The sequence below is a fragment of the Rhinatrema bivittatum genome, chromosome 14 (assembly GCF_901001135.1).
Source record: "Rhinatrema bivittatum chromosome 14, aRhiBiv1.1, whole genome shotgun sequence".
NCBI classification, from domain to species: domain Eukaryota; kingdom Metazoa; phylum Chordata; class Amphibia; order Gymnophiona; family Rhinatrematidae; genus Rhinatrema; species Rhinatrema bivittatum.
This window is the reverse complement of record NC_042628.1, coordinates 54609168-54636513: the sequence shown is the minus strand read 5'-3', so window position 1 is coordinate 54636513 and position 27346 is coordinate 54609168. Positions and strand designations below refer to the sequence as shown.

General features: G+C 47.3%; 1 protein-coding gene across 1 annotated transcript in view; it reads left to right on the top strand.

Moving 5' to 3' along the window:
* Window positions 1-618: 618 nt before the first annotated feature.
* Window positions 619-27346, top strand: part of LOC115075965 (fish-egg lectin-like) — a 36596-nt gene continuing 9868 nt past the window's right edge. The window contains exons 1-3 of the mRNA XM_029576965.1: window positions 619-766; window positions 9725-9952; window positions 10156-10495. Of these exons, the coding sequence (XP_029432825.1) occupies window positions 697-766; window positions 9725-9952; window positions 10156-10495 (638 nt within the window). The 5' untranslated portion in view covers window positions 619-696. The remainder of the gene's footprint in view (window positions 767-9724; window positions 9953-10155; window positions 10496-27346) is intronic.

The window sequence follows — 27346 nt, the reverse complement described above, 5'->3', positions numbered from 1 at the left end:
ACCTTTTCTAATTCTGTGATATCTTTTTTGAGATGTAGTGACCAGAACTGCACAAGTAGCAGTCGCACCATGGAGAGACACAGAGGCATTCTCCATTCATTTCCTAATAATTCCTAGCCCCATGAAACTTCAGTCTCTTTTCCTATCTGAAGGCTGCACTTCTGATTTGTGCATCCTTGATTATCTTCTGGAAATCCTTTATTAATCCATAAAATTCACAAGAGCTCTGGTGTGTAACTTTTCAGCTTGACCTCATCAGGATGCAATGAGAGGGCAGTAGTTTACTCTAGAGAGGTTGGAGGAGTGGGGGTAACATGGAGGGGAAGCGATGTGATTTTGGCACCTTTTGATAAATTTAGTTTCTCATGTCAGAATTTCATATTTCAGATCTGGCAATACTTGTCCAAGAAGGATTATGAGTGTGTGTGCTTTCAGGTAGCTCTGAGCATCTTGTCTTGGGTGTGTCACTTCTGAGTGGGCTCTACTGCCTCGACAATGCTTACAAAAGGTTATGACATCATTTCACAAATCCCTTGGAGAGGAGGAGGCCAAAGCCTTATTGATTTTTTTTTAGAGGAAAATCCTTTCATTCTTTCAGTGTTTGCAGTCACGGTATCGGCCCTTCTTGGGTGTCACTCAGGTGCAGTGTGTGTATATAAAGCCCTGCCCCAGCTTTTGAAGGCATGAGTTAGAGCGATGATGATAAGGATGAGGAGACTCCAGGTGTTCCTGCTGCTGCAGCTGCTTCTTACAGGACTGAGCTCAGGTAAGCAAAAGGGAAGAAGGGGGAAATCCTGTTACAGAGGAAAGGTGCCCTGACTAAGGAATATCTGAGAACTAATCAAAGTCCCGCTTTGTGTGGCCCCAGGAAAGACACTTTACCTGCCTGAGCCTCAGTTCTAATCCCAGCTCTGACACTGCCTCTGTGTGACCCCAGGTGAGTTCCTTTATCTCCTGGTACTTTAATACTGTACCTCTCCCCCTTATTAATTAGGAATTAATTATAACTTTCTCCTTTTACCCCACCACTGCTGTAGTTCAAACTGCAAATTAGCGAGAGCAATTTAAAAAGCCACCTATGCCAGAGGCAGCTTTCTGAAATGCAATTATTTATAATCTGTGATTGGGATAATTTGGGAATGAAATCTGAGCCAGCTGATGACCATCAGAAACTTTCACCTGTTATTTACATAATTGTTACCACACATGGAGGCCACTACAGTAAAGTATGCTCAGCTGAGCGCAATGTTTAACCCGGGTTGGTCGCGCGTATTGGACGCGCGTCCACAACCCCTTATACAATCACGGGTTTGGCATGACCAAAACATGTGTCCAAACCCCCCCAACGTTAATAGCGCCCATGACATGTAAATGCTATTTGCCTGGGATATAGAACAAAAAAAATGTACGACGGTCTGCAAATTTTACGCTCAGAAATTAGCGCCTGCCCAAGAGCAGGCGTTAATATCTGAGCAGCCTGAAAAAGTGTGCAGAGAAGCAGAAATACTGCTTTTCTGTACTTCCTCCTACTTAATACCGTGACGATATTAAGTGGGAGGAACCAAAAGGTTAAAAAAAAAATTAAATTAAAAAAATCTTTTTAAATTGTGCCATGGGTCAGTTTGGAAACAAACGCTCGATTTTATGAGTGCCCGTTTTCCAAATCCGCTAACAGCCACCTCTCCTGGTCTTCCACTGCTAAAGAGGCACTAGGGGTGCGCTATTGTCCCTAGCGCCTCCTTTCTAGTGCGACCCTTCATTTAAATACAGTATCGCACGCCCAGCAGAGGTGGCTGGGCACACGTTAGGAAAGCGGGCACTCAAAAACTAAGCGTGCATTTTCCCGCAACCTTACCGATACGGCCTGATGGTGATTAATTTGGAGAGAGAAAGCTTGATAAAGCTGTACCTCATGAATCCTGAGGGAGCACAGTTGGTTAAACAAAGAGGGTTGGTGTGAGATAGAAGGAGATCTCCCCTTTATTCTCAGAGAGCTAGAAAGAAAGGCTCGGCAAAACCAGGGCCATTTCAGTATAAGAAGCCTTTTCCACAATGTTAAAGCTGAGCGTATATTGCCTAAAAATGTAGAACCTGATTTACAAAACGCAGGGTTTTTCGCACACAAGTGCTGCTTTCAAAATCAGCCCAAGGGTTGTGTGTGTAACAGTCTGGATAAAACCAGATTTTGTGAGTATTTTTCCCTGCACTGCATGAAGGAGTTCTTGCGGCAGGAGGAGGAAGAATTGGGCTGGGGAAAGGATTTTATAAAGTATGTGTGTATATCTACACCTCTTTGAGCAGTGTAAGTCCGAGTATGGAACACCGAACTCGTGAATATTCAAAGCCCATTTTGCAAATTAGGGCTAAAATCTCCAGGTACAAGAACCTGCAGACTTTAGCCCTACTGGGACTGTTTCAAAATGACACCAGCGCTCTGGGAGGGAAAAATCTTCACAGAATTAAAACTTCTGCAGGCAAAGAAATGAACAGGAAGCAGTGCAGGATTTAAATTTTACTCTTATGGACAAAATTCCCCTGGCGCTTTCTGCTCAGGCTTTTCACGTGCATAATTTGTTTTTATTCGGAGGAAGTCGCAGGAAATGGAACTCTCTCCCCTCTTTAACCCTACTTCCCCTGCACCGAGGGAGTACCTTTATTAATAAAGCTAACATACAGCATCCTCCATCCCTTTACTCCCTGGAAATCTCGTAGTCCTAAGGGACACCTTGTTACTGCATTATTTCAGTCAATCCCTGTCAATCTTCCACCTCTCAGCGTACCCTCCTTGAATTTCCCCTGATCTGGATCAGACAGACATCCGAGTTTGCCATCCAGGCAGATAAACTTTCTTTCCAATCAGTCCTCAAGACAAAGATTCTTTAAGTTTGAAATTATTTTGTTGTACAAGTAGATTCTACTTCAAATTGTTGCATCTCAAATGTGAACCCCAAGGCAAAGATCTTTGGTAACTGGAGACAGGGTAGCAGAAGGGAGAAGAAAGGTACCTTGAGTTGCAGGAGTTAGTTTATGGTAGAGGTAGGGAGCTTGAGGGATATGAGGCTGATTTAGTCTTCAGAAGAAGGCAGTAAAAAAGAAGGTAAAATCTCGATCGTTTCAGGAAGCTTTACAAAGTGCTGCGGACTTTGGAGCCCAAATGGGCAAGACTGGGCTTTCGTCCCAAACTGCTAAGGGAAATGCCTGCACTGTTATGATCAGGCTTGTGAACCCTTGGACCGTCGGGAGAATGGTATACCTCAGGAGGTGGGTCCTTAGGTTCCCCCGTCGGGTGGCGAGGTGGAACAGAAGATGTGACCGGCTGACCCTCGGCACTGAAGACTGAGCTTCGCCCCTGGAAGTCCGTGGTTCCCCCGGGAGGAGCCCGTAGGGACCCGAACCGCTGGGACTTAGATGGGCCCTTGGAGACGATGGTCCAGAAGAAGTCCAAGGTCAAGTGCCAGAGGGTCATCGCTACCAGTCCGAGGTCACACACCGAGGGATCGCCGCTTGCCAGTCCAAAGTCACACACCAGGAATCAACACTTGCCAGTCCGAAGTCACACACTAGGAATCACCGCTTGCCAATCCGGTCAGACACCAAGGAATCACTGAGACGAAACAGGAACCAGGAAGCAAGGATCCGAAGCACAAGAAGACTCACCGAAGACTCACCGAAGGTCCCTTTAAATCCTGTGTGGAGGCGCAGCCTCACGCCTAAGATGGCAGCAGCCATCTTGGATTCTCGGCCGCGGAGAGAAGCTGCCCGACGCCACGAGGGAGGAGCAGGGACGGCTCCCAACCCAGCGGTCACCGCGGAGGCTCACGCTGGCGCGTGGGAACGACACAGACCAGCCTCCTGCAGCTTCCCCCGATACTGCCATGGCAGCCCGCCGTCTCGGGTCAGGTAGGTGGCCGCGGCCGAGGCCGTCCATGGCTGCGGAACACTACAGTACCCCTCTCTTTAGGCTGCCTCCCCGGAGGCTTGGGTTTAGACGGATGGTCTCTATGGAACTGAGCAAGCAAGCCCCGGTCTAGGAAGTTGGCCAACGGCTCCCAGGTGTTTTCTTCAGGGCCGAACCCCTCCCAGGCTAGCAGATACTCCCATCTCTTTCTATGCTTCCGAACGTCCAACACTTCTCAGACCTGATAGGTGAGGTCATCTTCAGAGGCAATAGGTTGGGGAGTCGGAGGCGTACTGGAAGGCCAAGATAGCACCAGGGGCTTCAACAGGGAGGCATGGAACGTGTTATGGATCTTGCGTGATGGTGGTAGTCGAAGCTGATACGACACCGCACCAATCCGACGGAGGATGGGAAATGGTCCAATAAATTGAGGGGCCAGTTGTACTGAAGGCAATTTCAGGCGGATAAACTGAGTGCTCAGCCATACCTTTTGACCAGGTCTCAGAGGCGGGTACGGTTTCCGTCGCTGATCTGCATACCTTTTTGCCACTTGACTGGCTTTAAGCAGTGCGTGCCATGTGGAGACCCAAAGACGATGCAGTTCATCCGCTGAGAGTTGGGCCACCGGAGACGTGACAGAGATGGCGGCAGCGGCAGGCGTGGCTGCTTCCCATAGACTATCTGGAATGGAGAGGATCCGGTGGCCGTAGAGAGGTGTGAATTGAGTGCGAATTCCGTTCATGGAAGTAGACTTGCCCAGTCGTCCTGTTTCTCATTCACATAGATGTGAAGGAACTGCTTAAGGGTTTGATTCGTCCTCTCTGCTGGACCGTTGGTTTGTGGGTGGTAAGCAGAAGTATAGTCCAAGGTGACGTCGAACTTCTGGTAGAGGGTCCTCCAGAATCTGGCGGTAAATTGGGGGCCTCGGTCCGAGAGGATGCTTCTGGGCAGACCATGCAATCTAAATATGTGCTGGACGAACAGCTGGGCCAACTGTGGTGCGGACAGCAACCCTGGGAGGGGGACGAAGTGTGCCATTTTGCTAAATAGATCTATGACCACCCATATGACAGTGTTCCCACCGGATGAAGGCAGATTGACCATGAAGTTCATAGCGAGATGGGTCCAGGGTTCGGTGGGCACTGGTAATGGCTGAAGCAAGCCTGGGGATGAACCTGGAATCCTCTTGTGGCGGGCACATGACTGGCAGGATTCCACATAGGATCGGACATCCTTGTTGACCTTGGGCCACCAATAGTAACGGCGAAGGGTCTGTAAGGTCCGATGTTGTCCTGGGTGACCCGAGCAACGGGAGTCATGAGCCCATGCCAGGACTTGTTTTCATAGGAAGGGAGGAATAAGTGTCTTCCCGGGAGGGATAGCCGTGGTGGCGGACAACAGGACGTGCAAAGGCTCCATAATAAACTGAGGATTGTCTAGAGTGTCTGTGGTCTCAAAGACACGAGACAAGGCGTCGGCCTTCAGGTTCTTGGCGGCCGGTCTATAACGTAAGAAGAAGTTGAAACGGATGAAAAATAATGCCCATTGTGCCTGTCGAGGATTCAGTCGCTGTGCACGATGCAGGTACTCAAGATTCTTGTGGTCCGTATAGACTGAAAACGGATGCTGGGCTCCCTCCAACCAAGGGCGCCATTCCTCTAAGGCTATTTTAATGGCCAGGAGCTCCTTATCGCCAATGGAGTAGTTCCGCTCTGCCGGCGAAAACTGGCAAGAGAGGAAGGCACATGGATGTAACTTATGATGGTCCGAAGTCTAGCTCAGGACGGCCCCTACGCCTTCCGAGGATGCGTCCACCTAGATTATGAATGGCCGTTGCGGGTCAGGATGGTGGAGACATGGCTGACAAAGGAATGCCTCTTTAAGTCGGAGGAAGGCGGCCTCTGCTCCCGGAGGCCAGTTTTTGGGGTCTGCGCCTTTTCGAGTTAAGGCCGTCATCGGAGTGACAATGGACGTGTAATTGGCGAAACCCAAAAACCGTTGGAGTGCCTTCAGTCCGGACGGATGCGGCCATTCCCGAATGGCTTTTAGTTTATGGGGGTCCATGCGGAATCCCTCACTGGAGACAATATACCCCAAGAAGGGAAGAGACTCCCGCTCGAAGAGGCACTTTTCAAGTAGGGCATAAAGTCTGTTTTCTCTTAGGCGTTGAAGTACCTGGATGACGTGCTGATGGTGAGTGGTGAGAGAATCAGGGAAGATCAAGATGTCATCGAGGTACATGACCACACAATGATATAAGAGGTCGCGGAGTATTTCGTTCATGGTGTTCTGAAACACCGGTGGGCATTGCAGAGCCCAAACGGCATCACTAGGTACTCATAGTGGCCTTCTCGGGTGTTGAAGGCCGTTTTCCATTCGTCTCCCCCCCTTGATGCGGATCAGATTATAGGCCCCTCAGAGATCCAACCGCGCCTTGCAGACGATCGAAAAGCTCGGAGATGAGGGGCAAGGGATACCGGTCCTTGACAGTTATGGCATTCAGGCCCCAGTAATCGATGCAAGGATGAAGGGTTCCATCCTTCTTCACCACGAGGAAGAACCCAGCCCCCGCTGGGGATGTTGACTTGCGAATGAAACCCCTCTCCAGATTTTCCTTAATGTATTGGGACATGGACTGCGTCTCCGCAGGCGAAAGGGCATAGGTGTGCCCCCAAGGAGTTTCGTGCCAGGGAGGAGGTTGATGGCACAATCGAATGGCTGGTGAGGTGGGAGTGTCTCAGCCTTCTGCTTGGAAAAGATGTCCGCGTACATGGCATAGGAGGCCGGCAGGCCTTGGGGACTGGCGAGAGCGGTGGAGCATTGAACTGGAACTACCGGTTGAAGGCAGTTGTCATGGCAATTCGGCCCCCATTGGGCTAACTGTAAAGTTCTCCAGTCAAACTGGGGACAGTGTTCTTGAAGTCAAGGAAGTCCCAGGATGACAGGGTGTATGGAATACTCCAGGATGTGGAAGGGCATCCGCTCACGATGAAGGAGCCCAACCCTCAACCGGACGGGTTCCATGATGTGTGTCACTCGTCCCGGGAGGGGCTTGATTGAATCGATGAGATGACCAATGGAGCTGGAACACGGACCTGTGGAATCTTCAAGTGTTCCACCAGACTCTTCATAATAAAGTTGCCGCCTGCCCCGGAGTCTACCAGAGCTAACGTCCACGGACGTTAGTGCAACTGGTAGGGTTAATGGAGGTGCAGGGGTGGTTAGGCCCAGGAAGAGACCTCCTTCAGGTCCTAGGCCCGGGAGTTTCCCGGCCACGCCAGGCATACGGCTACTTGATGGCCTGCCGCGCCGCAGTAGAAGCAGAGTCCTTCTCTAATTCGCTGCCGGCGCTCTTGTGTTGAAAGTCTCCCACGGCCCAATTGCATAGGCTCTTCGACTGGTGTTCGGGGGGCTCCCGATTCACCCTTGGGAGAAGGCGAGCGTCGAGGGCATCTTGAAGGAGTCGAGTCTTTCGTGGTCATCTGGACCTCTTGGCGGCGTTCTTGATGGCGCCAATCAATATGCCCTGCCAGGTCGATGAGGGCGTTCAAGGACCTAGGTAGCTCCCAGCCCGCGAGCTCGTCCTTGATTCGGGGGCTGAGTCCCTGAAGGAAGATGGTTCGTAGACAGTCGGGGCCCCAGCCGAGCTCCGAAGAAAGGGTCCGGAAGTCAATGGCGAACTCAGCCAGCGTCCTTGAACCTTGGCGCAGTTGAAGAAGGTTGGGCCCAGCGGAAACCTCCTGAGTGGGATCACCGAAGCTCATCCGGAAGAGCTCCCAGAACTCTCTCAAATTACTCAGAACAGGGTCATCCTGTTCCCATGGGGGGAAGCCCATTCTAGGGCCTTCCCTTTGAGGAGAGAGAGAATGAAGGTGGTCTTGGTAGCGTTGTCGGGAAACAGGGCCGACTGCAGGCGGAAGTGCATGTTGCACTGGTTAATGAAACCCCGCAGGCCTGGGGTTCCCCAGAAAATCGTGGCGGTGAGGGCAGGTGGATTACTGAACGACCCCCGGAAGCCAGAGCCGGGGACGGCAACGTGGGATTCATGGGCCCTAACGCCTCGAAGCGTTGATTCAGGCCCTCCATTGCGGAGACAAGGGTATCCAGGGACTTTTGCTGGTCCAACATACGCTGGGCCATTCCAGGAATGGCCTGGCAGGCAGACGCCTCCGCCGGGTTCATGTACTTGGCAATCTATTATGATCAGGCTTGTGAACCCTTGGACTGACAGGATTGTATACCTCAGGAGGTGGGTCCTTAGGTTCTCCCGTCGGGTGGTGAGGCGGAACAGAAGATGTGACCGGCTGACCCTAGGCACTGAAGACTGAGGCGACTGTGGAGACAAACGAAGAGTCGTGACGTCGGAGAATCCAACTGGGTCTTCGCCACTGGAAGCCCGCGGTCCCCCTGGGAGGAGCCCGTAGGGACCCAGGCCGCTGGAACTTAGGCGGACCTTTGAGAGGTCGAGGAGTCGTGAGGTCGGTGCAAGGGCCAACTGGAGCATCACCACTGGAAGCCCGTGGTCCCCCCCGGAGGAGCCCATAGGGACCCGAGCCGCTGGGACTTAGGTGGGCCCTTGGAGACAATGGTCCAGAAGAAGTCCAAGGTCAAGTGCCAGAGGATCGTCGCTTACCAGTCTGAGGTCACACACCGAGGGATTGCCGCTTGTCAGTCCGAAGTCACACACCAGGAATCACCACATGCCAATCCAAAGTCAGACACCAAGGAATCACTGAGATGAAACAGGAACCAGGAAGCAAGGATCCGAAGCACAAGAAGACTCACCGAAGCAAGCAGACTCGATGAAGTTGCCAAGTCAAGGAGTGAACAGAGGAAGTCTCCTTATATACGTCCCCTGGTCTGGTTCATTGGAAACAGGTGCAAGCAATTAAAGGGACGAGGTCCCTTTAAATCCTGTGAGGAGGCGCTGCCTCGCGCCTAAGATGGCGGTGGCCATCTTGGATTCTCGGCCACGGAGAGAAGCTGCTCGATGCCGCGAGGGAGGAGCAGGGACTTCTCCCAACCCGGCGGTCACCGCGGAGGCCCGCGCCGGCGAGCGGGAACGACAAGAACCAGCCTCCTGCAGCTTCCCACGATACTGCCGTGGCGGCCCACCATCTCGGGTCATGTGGGTGGCCACGTTTGCGGCCGTCCGTGGCCGTGGAGCACAACATCCACAAGCTGAGGGCAGGGGGGCAAGGTCCAATGGCAGCGAGCCTGAGAACCATGTGACACAGGAGGAGCAAGAAGGACAGTCCCTTGAACCTATAAGGCACCTAGGAAGACTCAAGTTAGATTGAGGGGCATTTGAGCTCTTTCGATTGTGAGAGAAAGCGGAGGGGAGAGGGAGCTTCTCTTAAGGGCAAAGGCTTCTCTTAAAGGCAAGGCTCACAGACTTTTATCATGAGTTACAAAAAGTGTTTCAGTATCAAGAATCCTCAGAAGGGAGGGACTGCACTAAACACAGTTAAACTACAGTATGTACAGATACAAACATCCCCTTATACTTAGTATTTGCCAATATACAAGAATTTTATTAGAAATTGTAATCTGCCTTGAGACCAGCTTGGTTTATACAGAATATCAAATGCTTGCAGCTAAATAAATAAATAACTCGAGGGCAAAAGTTAGGCTGTTTCATAATGGTTGCTGGCTTGCAGGCTTGATACTCTTGTTTTTTACTCCTGACTTTTGAATTGGGCTCCTCATCTCACTGTGGAAGAGCCTGACCGATCGTGGCGGACATTCAGCTCACTTTCCATGGGGTGGGAGAGCCCATGAGCAAATGCCTGGCTAATCTTCTTTCGTCCTCTCTCCCTATTCCAGCTATGCTCTGTGTTGAGATTCTCGGGTGTCTGAAGCAGATCGACGTTGGCAATGGGCAGGTTTTTGGTGTGAATGATGCTGACGAGATATTCACATGGTACGAGAACAGCTGGACACAGATTGATGGTGCTCTGAAGCATGTCACAGTGGGCCCTGCTGGCGTCTGGGGTGTGAACAGTAACAACAACATCTACCGACTGGTGGGAGGCAGCTGGGTCCAGATGCCAGGTAAATCCTCACCAGGAAAGAGTCTGGAAAAACATAGACCATGATGGCAGATTAGGACTGTAAAGCCCATCTAATCTGCCTAGTTTATTTCCTGTTGCAATATCATAGATCCCAGCTGATCTCTGGGTTTCTCTTGACTGTCAGTGTAGCAAAGATAAAGGTCTTTCTAACATGAGGTTCTCATCTTCCCTTTCCTTTCCCAGGGGCTCTCAAGCAAATAGATGCAGGTGGGGATCAGTTCATCTCTGGTGTGAATGCACAAGATGATATTTTCTGCCTTAGCAAGTCTGGGACCATTCCTGCAAAATACCAGACGACCCCACCCTGGGAGAACATCGAAGGGAAGCTGAAGTACCACACTTGTGGCCCACTGAGCTGCTGGGGTGTCAACTCCAACAATGACATATTTTACCGCTGGGGATCCACACCAGATTCATGCAAGGGCTCTCGCTGGCAGCAGGTGGAAGGAAAGCTCTCAATGATTGAGGTTGGGTCAGAGGGAACTGTCTACGGGGTGACCTCCCAAGGCAGCGTTTTTCGCAGGTGAGAAAGAAAGTTGTCCTTTTGGGGTGATACCTGAGGCTGGGAAAGACCCACAGCACATCCTGGACTGGAAGAAGCAGCGGTGTAGCCCGAACTCCCTTCCTCAAATACAGCACTGTGCATTCTCAGCTGGTGGGAAAATGCATGCAGGAGGGGCAGGTCTCCTGTATTTTCATGCACTGAAGAACAAAGAGCGCAGGTCTCCTTTGCTCTCACACTGATCCTGAGTGATGTCAGATTCTCGGTGATATCTCAGGAGCATCTTCTTTTCCACCAGATACAATACAGCAAATGCAAAGCAGCTAAAGCCTGCAGATGATACTCAGGAAGCCCAAGTTTGCAGGCCAATGCAGAAAGACGCATTCAGCTAAACGATTCTTTCTGCGTGCATGTCAATTCATATTTTCTGTGTGTGGCCCCACTTGGTAGGGGAGTACCATATGAGAAATCATATTTACTAATATGGTTTATCTTTGGGTTCGTATCCTGAGTGGGGTGAGACATGGTCCTGGTCATTCTAATACCATAATTATGTGCCCTTCCCACACAAACTCTCACTTGTGGCACCACAGACCAGATAAAAACATCACACCAGAATAAAACATTAATTTACCCTTTTACTAGTAATGTGTAAGTAGACAGTAAATCTAACCAGAATATTACATGGGAAAAGTACAGTAATGAAATATAATATAAACTTGCAGTTTTCTTATTTTAAATCAAGGAATGCAAAAATAACACTGGGAATGGCCTGTTAGCCAGGGCAACCAATATATTCATATGAATAGTAAAAAAACAAAATAAGGAATGCTAATAGAGGAAGGTAAAGGGGAAAAGCAGTGAAGTACACAACTTTTGAAAATTGTCTTTACCCCCTGAGTACTCAAAAAGGGGGGGGGGGAACAGATCCACCCCAATGTCACCAGATTGTAAATGGTGCACCCTGTCCACAACACAAAATTCTGTGAAAAAAATATCAAGCAAATGAAGTCCCTCTTTATGGTGGAGCATGCTAATTGACAAACCAAACAGATGAGTACTACAGTGTGTGTGTAAGGTCTCTCTCTCCTGGGGAGCTTCCCCAAACAGAAATCTGGCCTGGTTTCAGGCTCTTACAAAAAGACCATGGTCCATCAGCTTCTCTTCCCTGCCCTATCACGTGTGGCTGTGGCAAGGGTTTATACTTGACTTTGGCTGAAAGGCTGAAGCAGTTAAGAGGAAATATTGAATTTGTGACAAAAGGCAAGGAAATAACCCTTCTCCCTCCTCTGCTAACATAATCTCTGTGCAAAGTTTAGTCTCTTAGGACATTGATCCATCCATATGTTGCTGGGCCTGGATATCTCTGGAAAGGAAGTCTCTCAGCTTCTGGTTCCTCTGTCCCTTGTTGGGATTTTTCACGTAGATTGGCTATGAAGCAAGAACAAATGTTTGCCTCTCAATTTCCTCAGAGTGCAGATTCTGTCTCTTCCTCTCGATAATTGGCTCTTCAGGAGAAGAACTGATTGCAGGGCTACCATATGCACTCCTCTCTTCCTGGCTCCAATTCAATGCTCCCGCGCCTCACTCACAGATAGAGTCAGTCAGCCAAATTGCGCTTTCTCTTCCTTAAATGGACTCCCAACATTCCTCTAGCTTTCTCCTCTGCTGGCTATGTAGTGCTCTTCCCTGGGCAGGCTAAACATTACTTTATTTATTTATTTATTTATTTATTTATTTAATTTATTTTAGATTTATATTCCACTTTTCACACTTTTTTCAGCACTTCAAAGTGGATTACATTCAGGTACTGTAGGTATCATAGGTATTGTAGGTACTGTAGGTATTACATTACAGTCCTTTTCCCAACTTGTTAACACTGTGAGTGCTGGATGCTGGATCTTACGGTTGGATGCTGGATCTTACAGTTTCTGCAGGGTTGAAAACCCCATTTTGGCAGATACTGATGCAGCTCAGTCCACATTGTAAGGTTTCAACATATGATAAGCTCGTGAGGGTAGGAACCTGGTTTATAGTTGCTTGCTATATGCGTGTAAAACTTACTGCTGATGCAGGAAGGAGTTTTGTGTTCAGAAAATATGTTTCTAAATGGGAATACTGCTTAGCATGCTTGCATGGCAATACCATGAAAATGAGAACATTAAGCCCTGATGCAGAGAGACTGCGTTTGTGCAGCACACCCTTTTTAGTGCTGGAAACTTAGCTCCTGGCTCAGAGCTGGAGTTAAGTTGTCAGTGCTACTAAAATGTATGGTAAAAAAAAGGAAAAAAAATATCAGGAACACTCCAGCTATGTGCCAGCAGTTGCCACTACAAAGCTGGAAAATGGCCTGTCAGAGATGCCTCTCTCCACTTTCCAAGTTAAATGTGAGTTTGACCTGTGCCGAGCGCACATTTTAAAGTGTATTGCATTTTTTAACTCCCGATGGATTTGCATAGCATTAGCTTACTGCATTGTGCTAATTATTCCCTGCAGAACTCCTGATTATCTTTGGGATCTGTTGCTCTTAATACTACTGATTTTTGTGTTGCTGTTTCTCCTACTGGCAGTGACAGATTTTCCACCTGTCTTCTGGGTGTTCCTTCTACTTCTTGTATAATGAAAAATGATACTGTTTTGTCTTCTCTTGATTGCTTTGTTCTAACTTTTTCTTCTATATTTTTCTATCTGGATTCCTCCCGTCCCACCTCCCATACTCACCATTCCCAATTTCATTTTGGCCTTGTTGCTGTGGCTTCTGGTTCTGACTGTTTTCTTTTTGTAAATGCTTCAAATCCTTCTACTATTTGTTCTCCTCCTCCCTGGACTTGTAATTCCACTTCCAATGTGTCTTACGTTCTCTCTCCCCAATATCTTCCTTTTGGCTGGTTTCTCTTTTGTAGGCTCTATGCCTACTCCTATGCTCCTGCTAATTCTACTCCTGGTGGTCCCTGTACTTTTGGTCATGTTACCACTCTTGCTTTCACTCATTGCCCTTCTTTTCCTTCTCTTCTTCCTCCCCATTTCCACCACGGTCATTCCTTTGCCACCTCTGCACCTGATTGTAACTTTGATCTTCATCTCATTTCTAATGCTGAAGCTACCGCAATGGCTGTTTCACTTTTGGGTGTTCCTGGTTTGGTTGTACATGACCATATTTCCCTTAATAAGGTTGCATGTGCCCTTGCTAAGAGTATTAATTTGATTTCTTCCCTTATTGCTGCTCTTGCTCAAGAATCTCAAGGTATTCGTAATGCTGTTTTAGAGAATAGATTTACTTTTGATTATATTCTTATGGTTATGAATCATGGCTGTCAGGAATTCCAAGGTAAGTGTTGTTTTAACATTACTGACAGCTGACTTTATTGAGCCTCGTTTAGAACCTTTACATAATCTGACCTCACATTTGCAACACTCTGTAACTGGTGATGCTACTTTATTTTCTTGGCTTAATTCTTCAGTTGGAAGTCAAAAATATATTTGAAGCTGAGCATTAAAACTATGCGCTGAAATCATGCACACAGGGGTCAGTATTTAAAATTATCTGGATAAGTAACATAGCTGGATATAACTTACAAGGGATATTCAGTGGCATGCCTATGCCATTGAATATACGTTTAGAAGTCACTACTTAGACCTACTCTGTGGTGCCGATCTGCCCAGTGCCTGTCCAAAAATTAGCTGGCTATTTAGTGGCAACTGAACATAGCTGGATAAGTCCTACTTATCCGGCTATCTAGTGTTAAATGCACTTTGAATATCAGCCTCACAATGTTTACTGCACAGTTACTAGCATTAGCCTATTGGATTGTGGAGTTCAGAGATGGGCAGGGCAGAAATGGGTGAGGTAGTCAGGTCTGGGGGAGAAGCAAAAGTTACAATTTAGATGATGCCCCCATCTTACCCACAATTGTCAGCTACCCTAGGCAGCGATGACTTAACAGCATCAAGTGATCTCTCTCTTTCCTCCCGCACCAACCCAAACCCCACAGAGTGCACACCACAAACACCCAAATCTCCATTCACACACCGTGACCTTTCCCAGCTCCATGCCTCTCCACCCTCGTTTGCTGCTTTCAAAAATGCTGCCCTCACATCTGACTACAGCGCCCCGCCCATCCGCCTAAAGCTCCTGCAGGCTCTGAATGCTTTATCCAGGTAACTTTACACCAGATATTCAGCCAATGTAGATTCAGGATGAATATCTCGGCAAAGTTGACCAGTTAACTTTATCTGGATACAGTCAGGTGAATATCGACCTCCGTGTGAACATAAGTACATACTGCCACACATCAAGTATTAATTATTACACCTACTAAAAAATACACATAAAACTACCTAAAAGTGTCCAAAATCATATAATCACTATAAATGTTTCTTTTCCCTTTATCTCTCTATCCCTTATTGTAACCGTCTCTTTTTGTCAGTAAGGAGGCCCAGACAACTGATCCGTAAAGATAGACTTTTATTGCCAGCAAGATGCAGCTAAGACAACGGCTTAGTACAACTGCATGCCACGCCCCCTTAGGAGCAAACTTTTATACACTTTACAGTTCTTATCTTTCACACATACGTTCTGGTTTTTGCTGAACAAACAATTTACAAACTGCTGAACAAGCAATAGCTAGCGTGGTCTCTAGTAGGTGTAGCTTATGATCAGACTATTGTTTCGTCATTTAATTGACGTGTTAGACATTCGCAGCGGCGTTCGTATTAATACAATACAAATTATTATTCCAAAATGGAGTTACGTTCCACTAAATGTTAGTGCGTAACTACGTCACTACGTATTAGGTTTCGTTTGCGTTGCAAATGTTAGTAAATCAAAGATGGCTGTGCGTTTCACTGCTGGCACGGTTAGACGAGAGGTTTCTCAGCTGCTCAATCTTCAGGGGTTCATGGAATTGAACTCCTTCATTCCCCCCTTTGATACTTCAACTTCAACGGAAGGCGGAAGTATCACTCTTATCTGTTGAGTAACTGAAACGACAAACAAGAATTAATACAGAGAATTGTCAAGGTGGACCCTAAGATGTTGCCAGGTCGTTGGTTTCTTCACGGGTTTGAGACGGGTGGACCCTATTGGTGTCACCCCCCTTTGTAGCCCGGCTTCCCCTGGCGAACAAAGTGGTCCATTTTGGTTAGTTACTTATGGTGCATTACAGTTTAGTATCAAGGTAGTCATCATCAGAATCAATAGTGACATCAGAGTCAGATGAATCAGAAGTAGGGAATGTGGAAATGGACACATACTTATTCATCATCATTACATGAGCAGCTGCTCTGCGATCAGCAATGGTTTCGATCATGGATCGTAGATTTCTGAAATTGAGAGGTAGACAAAGAGGAAATAAAATACAAGTAAGAACAAGAAACAGCAGAGGGATGAGAAATTCTTTCAGTCCTGGAATTGAAGTAAGCCAATTTGGTAGGGAGGCTGTCCAGTCAAGGACACCAGTCCACGTCTGCACAGGAACATGGGCTAAGCGGACCATTCGATCAGTAATCTCTTCGATGACCTTACTCTTGTCATCTACCTGTAAACAACAATTAGAGAGATTAAATTTGCCACACACACCTCCTTCCTGTGCTAGGAGGTAGTCCAAGGCTAAACGATTTTGGTAGACAGCTGTGATTATCTTGGTGTTTTGTTTGGCAAGGATATTGAGAGCCAAGGCAGAATCATTTGTCAGGAGTTCCAACACTGCTTGCAGTCGGATGATACGATTTAACATATAGATAGGAGTTCTATATCCATAAGAACCGTCTTCAGCCCAAGTGGCGGGGCCATAATATTGTACAATTCTTTCAGGAGGCCACTCCTGATCCTTCCAATCTCCAATTGAAACTTTAGTATTTCTGCGACGTTTGTTTGGCTTCATAGGACTTGTATCGGGTACACCAATGTTTCTCCAGCAGTTATCGGTAAGAGGAAGAAACTTGGCCGAATGGTAGCCAAGAAGCAGGTGCCATACCAGTTGATAGGTAACTGTTCATAAGCCCTCCGGCCGCAGACAAAATAGTATCCATCTGGTGCAGCGAAGGGGGTGGTTGGCACCCCAGCAGCAGTCCATGTTTTGTTTAAAGTTAGATCAGTCCAAAGGGTAGTGGGCATAGTTGAATTTTCAGTCTGCCACCAAGTTAGTTTGGTTTGGTTAGCAGTAAGAACCCCCGTGCATGGGGAATTTCCAACAGAGATAGTATAGATTCGGGAATGTTGTCGAGATATACATTGTCTGCCAATGACATCAGTCTGGAGAGCCCACTCATACGGATGTGTTTTCCGCTTATAAGTGATAGTTGTGTTCAGGTGATCGAGGTCGGATTGGAAAACCTCCTTGGCTTCCCAAGGCCATTGCTCTCCTGTCTTTGTACCTCCGCAGACGAAGCAATTTTTAACTTCGAGAGAGAGAGCTATATTCTCAGCCAGATTCACGAACATATTTTTTGCTTGATGTGAGAAGGCGTGCTTTCTCAATTCTTCTGACACATGGGATATTTCATCAAAGAAGGATTGATAGCCAACCACGGTAGTTTGATGGATGATTGGACGCGGTTTGTCTCTTCGCTGTGTGATGGTAATGTAAGTCATTGGGTCTTTTCCAGTTCCGTCGATGCCGAATCCCCAAGTATCTTGCCAGGGGGAGCCTTCACCTCGTATTGGCCATTGCACGGACACAATGTTACCAGTCACTGCAGTCAACTTGCCGATTCCGTGGCAGCCATGGTAACCTCCTCCCGTGTAGTCACATACCAGGGCCCAACCCGACAGAGTCAGGTCTCCTCCACACGGTATCCAACTGGATGGATTGGCTGCTCGATTGTAAGGACAAAGGTACTTGTGGTTGTAGACATAGGAGTTTTTCCAGGATTGAGATCCGCAATGGAGTGCGTTTGGATGTTTATCAATTGCTTCGCATGCATCGAAGGTGATGGTAACGCTGGATCCACCTCCCATAAGGATCTTAGTTGAGTTGATGTAGTACAGGATTCCTTTTCCTTCAGGGATTATACTTGAAGTGTAGCTTTTTGGCAACCCTGCAGTGAGGGTGATGTTATAGTACTTGGGAGTTGTTGGCGTATGACAAATGACTTTGTCACCCTCTAGACATCGATGGAAAGATTGGTATCCTTGAGTAGTATTTAATGCACAGGCAGGTTGCATTGCACACGAAGTGGGAGGTTGAGATTGGTGTATAATGGTGGAGACAATTTGAAATCCATCTTGAGTTGTAGTACGTATTAGCTTGATACATTCTGTGCAGTTCTTGCTCAGTGGTAGAATTAGAGATGTAGTTGATGTACATGAGATTAGTAGTATAGCTTGTAGAAGTCGACTTCCCATTGTCAGAGTTTTTAGAGTAGACGTCTTGTGCATTGCCTTGTAGTAGAACAGTTGATTGAGTCTGAAAGGAAGGAGAGAAATGTATATGTTAATACTCTTTAGCAAGGTACTGTAGTCGTTTTACCCCGGACTAATTTGTTGCCTGTTTTGAGTGAATTTTAACTTGTTGTCTCCAATCCTGGAGACTTGCCAATTGGAGGCAGCAGGTTTCAGGCGAGTCCAGTGAATCCATGAAGGGCATCCAGAAACTTTCACTGCTGTGGGAGTGGTTAGCAACACTGTATATGGCCCCTTCCATCGTGGTTTGAGGAAATCTGATTCATCCCAGTCCTTCATCCATACAGAACTTCCAATTTGGAATGGATGAATCGGGGTCAGCAGAACAATTGGTTCAATGTCGCAGGTATAGTTCTGGATGGCAATGACTGTGTTATATAGTCCTTTGAGCTGGTTACTAAGGGACATTTCCCCTTGTATCTGCAGCGATTCAGGAAAAGAGGGAAGAGGCGGAGGTCTTGCATACATCATTTCATAAGGTGTTAGACCAGACCTTTTTGGACTACATCGGACATGTAGCAAGGCTAATGGTAGAATGTCTGGCCATTTAGTCTTTCTTTCTTGGCATAGTTTAGCGATTTGATTTTTCAGAGTTCTGTTAGCTCGCTCAACAGCTCCGCTGCTTTGTGGTCTCCATGCACAGTGTAGATGCCATCTGATACCCAGAATTCGACTCAGTTGTTGGATAACGTCACTGGTGAAAGCTGGTCCATTGTCTGAATTTATCTGTCTTGGTAATCCGTAGCGTGGTAAGATTTGATGAAGAAGCAGAGCCACAACCTCTTTGGCAGTTTCAGTTCGTGTAGGTGTGGCTTCGATCCATCCAGTATAGGTACAGACAGCCACCAGCATTGCTTTGTAGCCTTTGGATGGAGTCATGTGAGTAAAGTCGATCTGGCAAACTTGAAATGGCGTGGTTCCTCGTAGGATATGTCCGGGTGTAGGACTAGGTCCATTTCTGGGATTGTTTCTTGCACATGTGAGACACTGACTGATTGCATGTTTTGTTAATTGGATGATTCTATTGATGTAGTACGTTTTTCCCAACAGTTTTGTTAATGCATCTCGACCAAGATGGGTTTTGTTGTGGGCTTCCTTGACAATAGTCCAAGCTAATGCTTCAGGTATCCATATTCGGTTATCTTGCAGAATCCACCAACCATTGTGCTGGTGAAATTGCTCAGTCTGTGCCCAATCATTTTCTTCCGTTGAATAGGCAGGGGTTTCCGTTGGGAATTGTAGAAGTGGACAGGCTGTAGTTGGGATATGCGATAGGTGGGCACGGGCGGCTTCTTTCGCTGTTTTGTCTGCCCATTGGTTTCCTTTTGCAATGGGATCTGATTTCCCTGTGTGGGCTTTACAATGCATAACAGCTACCTTTTGTGGTGCCCATACGGCATTTAGCAGTTGATGTATTTCAGATGCATTAGCCAGTTGTTTCCCTTCGGCGGTGAGAAATCCTCGCTCCTTGTATAAGGCTCCATGTACTTGGATGGTGAGGAAAGCATATTTAGAATCTGTATAGATATTTACAGTCTGTCCCTCTGCCAGTTGCAGAGCTCGAGTGAGGGCTATTAGTTCAGCTTTTTGTGCTGATGTCCCTGGGGGTAGAGACTCAGCTTCAAGGATGTCATCTTCAGAAACCACAGCATAACCAGCGACCCGAATTCCATCAATAACCTGACTACTTCCATCAGTGAATAGAGTCCATGCTCCTTGCCAGGGTTGATCCCTCAGGTCTGGTCTACTGGAATGTACTGCAGGTGCCGGCATAAGAGTGGCCGGGTTCAGGTTTTTACTGTCTTGTATTTGAATTTCAGGGGTTTCACATAGCAAAGCTTGGTATTTTACAAGACGTGAGTTGGTCATCCATTTTGGTCCATGTGTTTCTAATAGTCCTTGAATGGTGTGGGGAGTTGTTACGTTCAGTGTTTGACCAAAAGTTAATTTGACAGCTTCCGGAATCAGTAAGCATGCAGCTGCTATGCTTCGAAGACAGCCTGGCCATCCTTTTGCAACATTATCCATTCCTTTTGACAGATATGCAACAGGTCGTTCCCACGAGCCTAGAGTTTGAGTCAATACCCCAATGGCCATTCCTTTTTTCTCATCGACGAATAGATGAAATGGTTTCATTACGTCTGGCAATCCTAGGGCAGGAGGTTCAATCAGGGCATCTTTCAGTTGTTGTAAGCTTGTTAGCTCATGCGTTTCCCATTGAAAAGGCTGGGACTCTGCCTCCTTGCCCCGCAGCTTGTCGTACAGGGATTGGGCAATAACAGCGTAGTTAGCAATCCACAGCCTACAGTATCCCGCAGCTCCAAGGAACGCTCGGAGCTCTTTCTTGCAAGTGGGTTCAGGTTGACCTCGTATTGAACTGGTTCGGGATATTCCAAGACAACGGGTACCTTCCCGGATTTGGAAACCCAAGTATTCCACTTCCAATTCACAAATTTGCGCCTTCTTTTTACTTGCACGGTATCCTTTTGAGTACAACGTCTTTAGCAAGTGGAGAGTGGCTACTGCACATTCGTGATACGTTTCACGAAACAACAGAAGGTCATCCACGTACTGTATTACTGGCCCGTACATAACTTGATACGTCTTCAAGTCTTTAGCCAGTTGTTCACCAAACATCGTAGGTGAATGCTTGAACCCTTGAGGCAAGCGAGTCCATGTGTACTGCTGCTTTATTCCAGTTTGTGCATTTTCCCATGTGAAGGCAAAGATCTTCTGGCATTCTTCAGCTACTGGAACGGAGAAGAAAGCATCTTTGAGGTCAATGACACTGTACCACTTGGATGCAGGGGAAACTTGAGCCAAGATTGAGTATGGATTTGGTACGAGGGCTACTAGATCTGCTACTTGATTATTCACCTTCCGTAAGTCCTGTACCGGTCGGTAATCAGTAGAACCGGGCTTCTTTACGGGCAACAAAGGGGTGTTCCACACAGATCGGATTCGCCGGAGAATGCCCAAATCATACAGTCTTTGCAAGTGTATCTCAATTCCTTGCCTGGCCATATATGGAATGGGGTATTGAGGTTGATTGATCACCTGTGCATTCTGTTTCATTTCGATCCACACGGGGGTAGCATCGACGGCTAGCCCTCCCGGATTCTGCTCTGACCATACTTTAGGCACGCTATCCATTAGCTGTCTTCGTTGTTCATTGAGAAGGGTGTTATCTTCGTATCGATGTTTAGTGATTTGCTCAATGACAGGGAGATGTAGTCTCCATTCCTCTTGGAGTGGACAAATGAGAGAGACAGGATTATTAGCGAAGGATGCCTTGATTTCACCGGTGGACTCGAATTGTAAAGTAGCTCTTAATTTACACAGGAGATCTCTCCCTATGAGTGGTACTGGGCACCCCGGGACGTAAAGGAATTGGTGGGACACTAATTGTCCTCCTACTGTAACCTGTCGTTTTTGGAGAAAGGGAGCGATTAGTGGCTTTCCAGAGGCCCCGACTATAGAGATGTTTTTCGAAGTAGGAGTGGTGATGGCTGTGGTCATTACAGATCTTTGCGCCCCTGTGTCTAGCAATCCTCTGAATGTTTCAGTCCCTACTTTTATTTCTACTAAAGGGTCAGCAGGAAGGGTTCCCCTGTCTAGTCATGCTTCACTGTCTTCGCCGGAAGTTTCACCTACGGCCATCTGCCATTCCACTTCCTTAGGTTTGGATGGAGTATATCCTTCCTGCTTTGCTTGCAGGGACTCCGGGCATTCAGACTTCCAATGTCCTTCTTGTTTACAATATGCGCATTGATTGGTTCCCAATGGCATTCTTCCGCCTCTAAGCGATCCTCCTCTATTTGCTCGTCCTCTTGGCGGCCCTCTAGAGGGCGATCTGCCTCTTCCTCGGGGTCCGGGATATCCGTGATACTGCCTGGACGGATTCTCGAAATTAGTTTCTTCCAACGTTGCGGCTAACAAACTGACACTTTCTCTTAACTTTCTAGTTTCTTTCCTCTCCCTCTTGTCTCCGTCCGGTTCTCGGTTTACATAGACTTTATCAGCCATGGCTTTTAATTGGCTGATAGTCATTCCCTCAAACCCTTCCTGCTTCTGCAACTTCCGGCGAATGTCTGGGCAGGATTGCCCGACGAAGCTCATCACTATGATGGATTGATGTTTGGGGTCCTCGGGATCAAATGGACTGTATTGGCGGTACGCGTCCATCAATCGCTCCAAAAAGTTTCCGGGGGACTCATCTCTCTTTTGCACCACGTCTTGGATTTTTCCCATGTTTACAACTTTCTGCTTTCCTTTCTTCAAAGCTTCAAGAAACGCGGTCTGATAGGCGGCAATGCGCTCCCGCCCTGCCGCGGTCTGGAAATCCCAGTTGGGATCTGCAGTCGGGGCTAAGTCTCTCACTGCGTCTTCGGGACGTCCGTCTGACCCGGCTCCTAATCGGGCTGCCTCTTCCAGGTTTAATTGTATCTGTCGACGTTCTTCAGTGGTAAAAAGAATGGAGGCTAAATGCCGAATGTCGGCCCAGTTGGGGTTATGGGCTGCAAAAATGCCTCGTAAAAATCTATCATTTGCTCTGGTTTATCAGCGTAAGAAGGGCCAAGCTGTTTCCAGTTAAAGAGATCACTGGATGTAAAAGGTATGTAGGTGAATAACTTTATTGTCTGCGTAGTGCGATGTTCGTTTTCTTCAGTCGGAACTACGGGAACTACAGTAGATGTTTCCCGGATCGGTAGTTGCAAACTTGCTGCGGCTTGGGTTTTGCTGCGAGTTCTGTCTGCCGCGGACGACTCGCTGCCGCCTTCAACTTTTGCGGGTGCTGCTTCAAGCTGTACTTCAGGCGCCGCTGCTATGCCAGGATCGGCTTGCACTTGGGAGGGGGCAGGGAGACTTGGTGGCGCAGGGTACGACAAAGGACAACTAGGGGCATATGGTGGCGGCAAGATTTGTTCAGCGTCGGGCAGAGCTGCGGGCGGCAGGGGTTTAACTTTTTTTTCTGAAGTCTTTGAATTCCCTTGCACTACAAATATGGCCGCCGCAGATGACGCTTGCTCTTTAGTTCCCAATATGGCCGCCTTTCCCCTTCTCTTCCGGTTTGGGGACTTCCGGTCTCCCATTTTGTGCATTTGAGCTACCATTACAAGGGCGGTATATCCTCAGGGCAACCCGGATTCCCTTCTTTCAGAGCTATGTTCAGGACCCTTGTGGCCATTTGGAAATTGAAAGTTCCTGCCGGAGGCCAATTTACACACAAACTAGGCCACCTATGGGTACATCGCTGAATCATTCCGGGTTTCGTACATTTCCGTCTATCGAACACTTCACTATAGTGCTTCGTCATGACTTTTAGCGGAGTTGAGTAGCCCCCTCCCATTAGGATAGAATCACAGACAAAGGAGGGAAAGGGAAGACGGATAGGTAAGGGGTCCGTATCCGTCAGACACAAAAGGTTCACAATCGCCCCGACTAGGACGCGGTCAGCCCGGCCTAGAACTGCGAGGCCATTCACTCTCTTTCACACAACAAGAAACCTATACCCACTATCATATGCTTCACTTATAATTTTTTCCTTTTTATGCGCGTGGTCTTCGGAACGGAATTCCTACTAACACACTGCGTGGGGTGTGATCAAGGCCCCCTCGGTCCGCCGGGGATGGACCGGTTATTTCCTTATCTATTCTTCACTCTTTCCCTTATTCCCATAATACTCGCCTGCAGGGGTCTTCCGATCGTCACGAAAGCCTTCTTCCCGGATCATCAACCCAGAGGTCTCAGCAGATTTTCTGTGGAACGGTCCCCTCAGAAACCTGATCGCTGAACTCAGCGGTGGCCACTCACCAGGTGTGTCTGGGGGATCGCTCCGCCACCAAACTACCGGACCTTCTGGAGAGCTAAAATAGCGTCTCCGGTACCTCCTGGCTGGCTCGCCAAATGTAACCGTCTCTTTTTGTCAGTAAGGAGGCCCAGACAACTGATCCGTAAAGATAGACTTTTATGCCAGCAAGATGCAGCTAAGACAACGGCTTAGTACAACTGCATGCCACGCCCCCTTAGGAGCAAACTTTTATACACTTTACAGTTCTTATCTTTCACACATGCGTTCTGGTTTTTGCTGAACAAACAATTTACAAACTGCTGAACAAGCAATAGCTAGCGTGGTCTCTAGTAGGTGTAGCTTATGATCAGACTATTGTTTCGTCATTTAATTGACGTGTTAGACATTCGCAGCGGCGTTCGTATTAATACAATACAAATTATTATTCCAAAATGGAGTTACGTTCCACTAAATGTTAGTGCGTAACTGTAACCGTCTCTTTTTCGTCAGTAAGGAGGCCCAGTTCTCTTTTTCGTCAGTAAGGAGGCCCAGACAACTGATCCGTAAAGATAAACTTTTATTGCCAGCAAGATGCAGCTAAGACAACGGCTTAGTACAACTGCATGCCACGCCCCCTTAGGAGCAAATTTTTAAACACTTTACAGCTCTTATCTTTCACACATGCGTTCTGGTTTTGCTGAACAAACATTTTACAAACTGCTGAACAAGCAATAGCTAGCGTGGTCTTTAGTAGGTGTAGCTTATGATCAGACTATTGTTTCGTCATTTAATTGACGGGTTAGACATTTGCCGGCGTTTGTATTAATACAATACAAATTATTATTCCAAAATGGAGTTACGTTACGTTACGTTTCACTAAATGTTAGTGCGTGAGTACGTCAGTACGTATTAGGTTCCGTTTGCGTTGCAAATGTTAGCAATCAAGATGGCTGTGCGTTTCACTGCGGGCCTGATGAGACGAGAAGCATCTCAGCTGTGCAGTCTTCAGGGGTTCATGGAATCGAACTCCTTCATTCCCCCCTTTGATACTTCAACTTTGAGGGAAGGTAGAAGTATCACTCATAGCTGCTGAGTAACTGAAACGAGAAGCAAAAATTAATACATAGAAGGTTCAAGGTGGACCCTAAGAGGTTGCTAGGTCGTTGGTTTCTTCACGGGTTTGAGACGGGTGGACCCTATTGGTTTCACCCCCCTTTGTAGCCCGGCTTACCCTAGCAACCATATGGTCCAATGTGGTCAGTTACAGTTTAGTATCAAGGTAATCATCATCATCAGAATCAAAGGTGCCATCAGAATCAGAAGAGTCAGAAGGGGGAAATGTGGAAATAGACACGTACTTATTGATCATCATGACATGAGCGGCTGCTCTACGATCAGCTATGGTTTCAATCATGGATCGTAGATTTCTGAAAATGAGAGGTAAACAAAGAGGAAATAATATGCAAGTTAGAATAAAAAACAGGAGAGGGATGAGAATATCTTTCAGTCCTGGAATTGAAGTAAGCCAATTGGGTAGGGAGGCAGTCCAGTCAAGGACACCGGTCCATGTCTGCACAGGAACGTGGGCCAGGCGGATCATCCGATCAGTGATCTCTTCGATGACTTTACTCTTATCATCAACCTGTAAACAACAATTAGAGAGATTAAATTTTCCACACACGCCTCCTTCCTGTGCTAGGAGGTAGTCCAATGCCAAACGGTTTTGGTATACTGCTGTGATAATTTTGGTGTTCTGCTTGGCAAGGATATTGAGAGCCAGGGCAGAATCATTGGTCAGGAGTTCCAACACTGCTTGCAGTCGGATGATACGGTTTAACATATAGATTGGAGTTCTATATCCATAAGAACCATCTTCTGCCCAAGTGGCAGGGCCATAGTATTGCACAATTCGTTCAGGAGGCCACTCCTGATCCGTCCAATCTCCGATAGAAACTTTAGCAGTTCTGCGACGTTTATTTGGCTTCATAGGGCTGTAGACAGGTACACCTAATGTTTCTCCAGCGGTGATTGGTAAAAGGAAAAAACTTGGCCGAATGGTGGCCAAGAAACAGGTGCCATACCAGTTGAGTGGTAACTGTTCATAAGCCCTTCGGCCACAAACAAAGTAGTAACCGTCTGGTGCAGCGAAGAGGGTGGTGGGCAACCCCGCAGCAGTCCATGTCTTATTTAAGGTCGATTCAGTCCACAAAGTAGTGGGCATGGTCAAATTCTCCGTCTGCCACCAAGTGAATTTGGTTATGTTCGCAGTGAGGACTCCTGTACACGGGGAATTGCCAACAGAGGTGGTGTAGATTCGGGAATGTTGTCGAGATACACATTGTCTGCCAATAACATCTGTTTGGAGAGCCCATTCGTATGGATGCGTCTTCCGTTTGTAGGTTATAGTTGTGTTCAAGTGATCGAGATCTGTTTGGAAGACCTCTTTGGCTTCCCAAGGCCATTGCTCTCCTGTATGTGTGCCTCCACAGACAAAGCAATTCTTTACTTCGAGAGAGAGAGCTATGTTCTCAGCCAGATTCACAAACATATTCTTTGCTTGATGTGAAAAGGCATGCTTCTTCAATTCTTCTGATACATGGGATATTTCATCGAAGAAGGATTGATAACCAACTACAGTGGTCTGATGAATAACTGGGCGAGGCTTGTCTCTACGTTGGGTGATTGTGATGTAGGTCATTGGGTCTTTTCCAGTTCCGTCGATGCCAAATCCCCAAGTATCTTGCCAGGGGGATCCTTCACCTCGTATCGGCCATTGCACGGACACCATATTGCCAGTTGCTGCTGTCAATCTGCCAATGCCGTGGCAGCCATGATAACCTCCTCCTGTGTAGTCACACACCAGAGCCCATCCTGACAAGATCAGGTCTCCCTGACACGGTATCCAACTGGACGGGTTGGCAGCTCGATTGTACGGGCAAAGGTACTTATGGTTATGAACATAGGAGTTTTTCCAGGATTGAGATCCGCAATGAAGTGCATTTGGATGTTTATCAATTGCTTCGCATGCGTCGAAGGTGATGGTAACACTTGACCCACTCCCATGAGGATTTTAGTTGAGTTGATGTAATACAGGATTCCCTTTCCCTCGGGAATTATATTGGAGGTGTAGCTTTTTGGCAACCCAGCAGTAAGGGTAATGTAGTACTTGGGGGTTGTTGGCGTGTGACAAATGACCTTGTCACCCTCTAAGCATCGGTGAAAAGACTGATATCCTTGAGTAGTATTCAATGCGCATGCAGGTTGCGTTGCACAAGGAGTGGGTGGCTGAGATTGGTGTATAATGGTAGAGACAACCTGGAATCCATCTGGAGTTGTAGTACGGATTGATTTGATGCATTCTGTGCAGTTCTTGCTTAGTGGCAGAACAAGAGATGTAGTTGAGGAACATAAGATTAGGAGAATAACTTGTAGGAGACTGTATCTCATGACAGGAAGTGTATGGTGAGCACCTTATGCTTTGCTTTGTTAGTAGATCAGTTGATTGATTCTGAAAGGAAGAAAAAGGTATGTGTTAGTACTCTTGTGACAAAGTACTAAAGTCATTTACCCTGGACTAATTTACTGCTTGTTGTGAGTGAACTTTAACTTGTTGTCTCCTATGCTGGAGACCTGCCAACTGGAGGCAGCAGGTTTCAAGCGGGTCCAGTGAATCCATCTG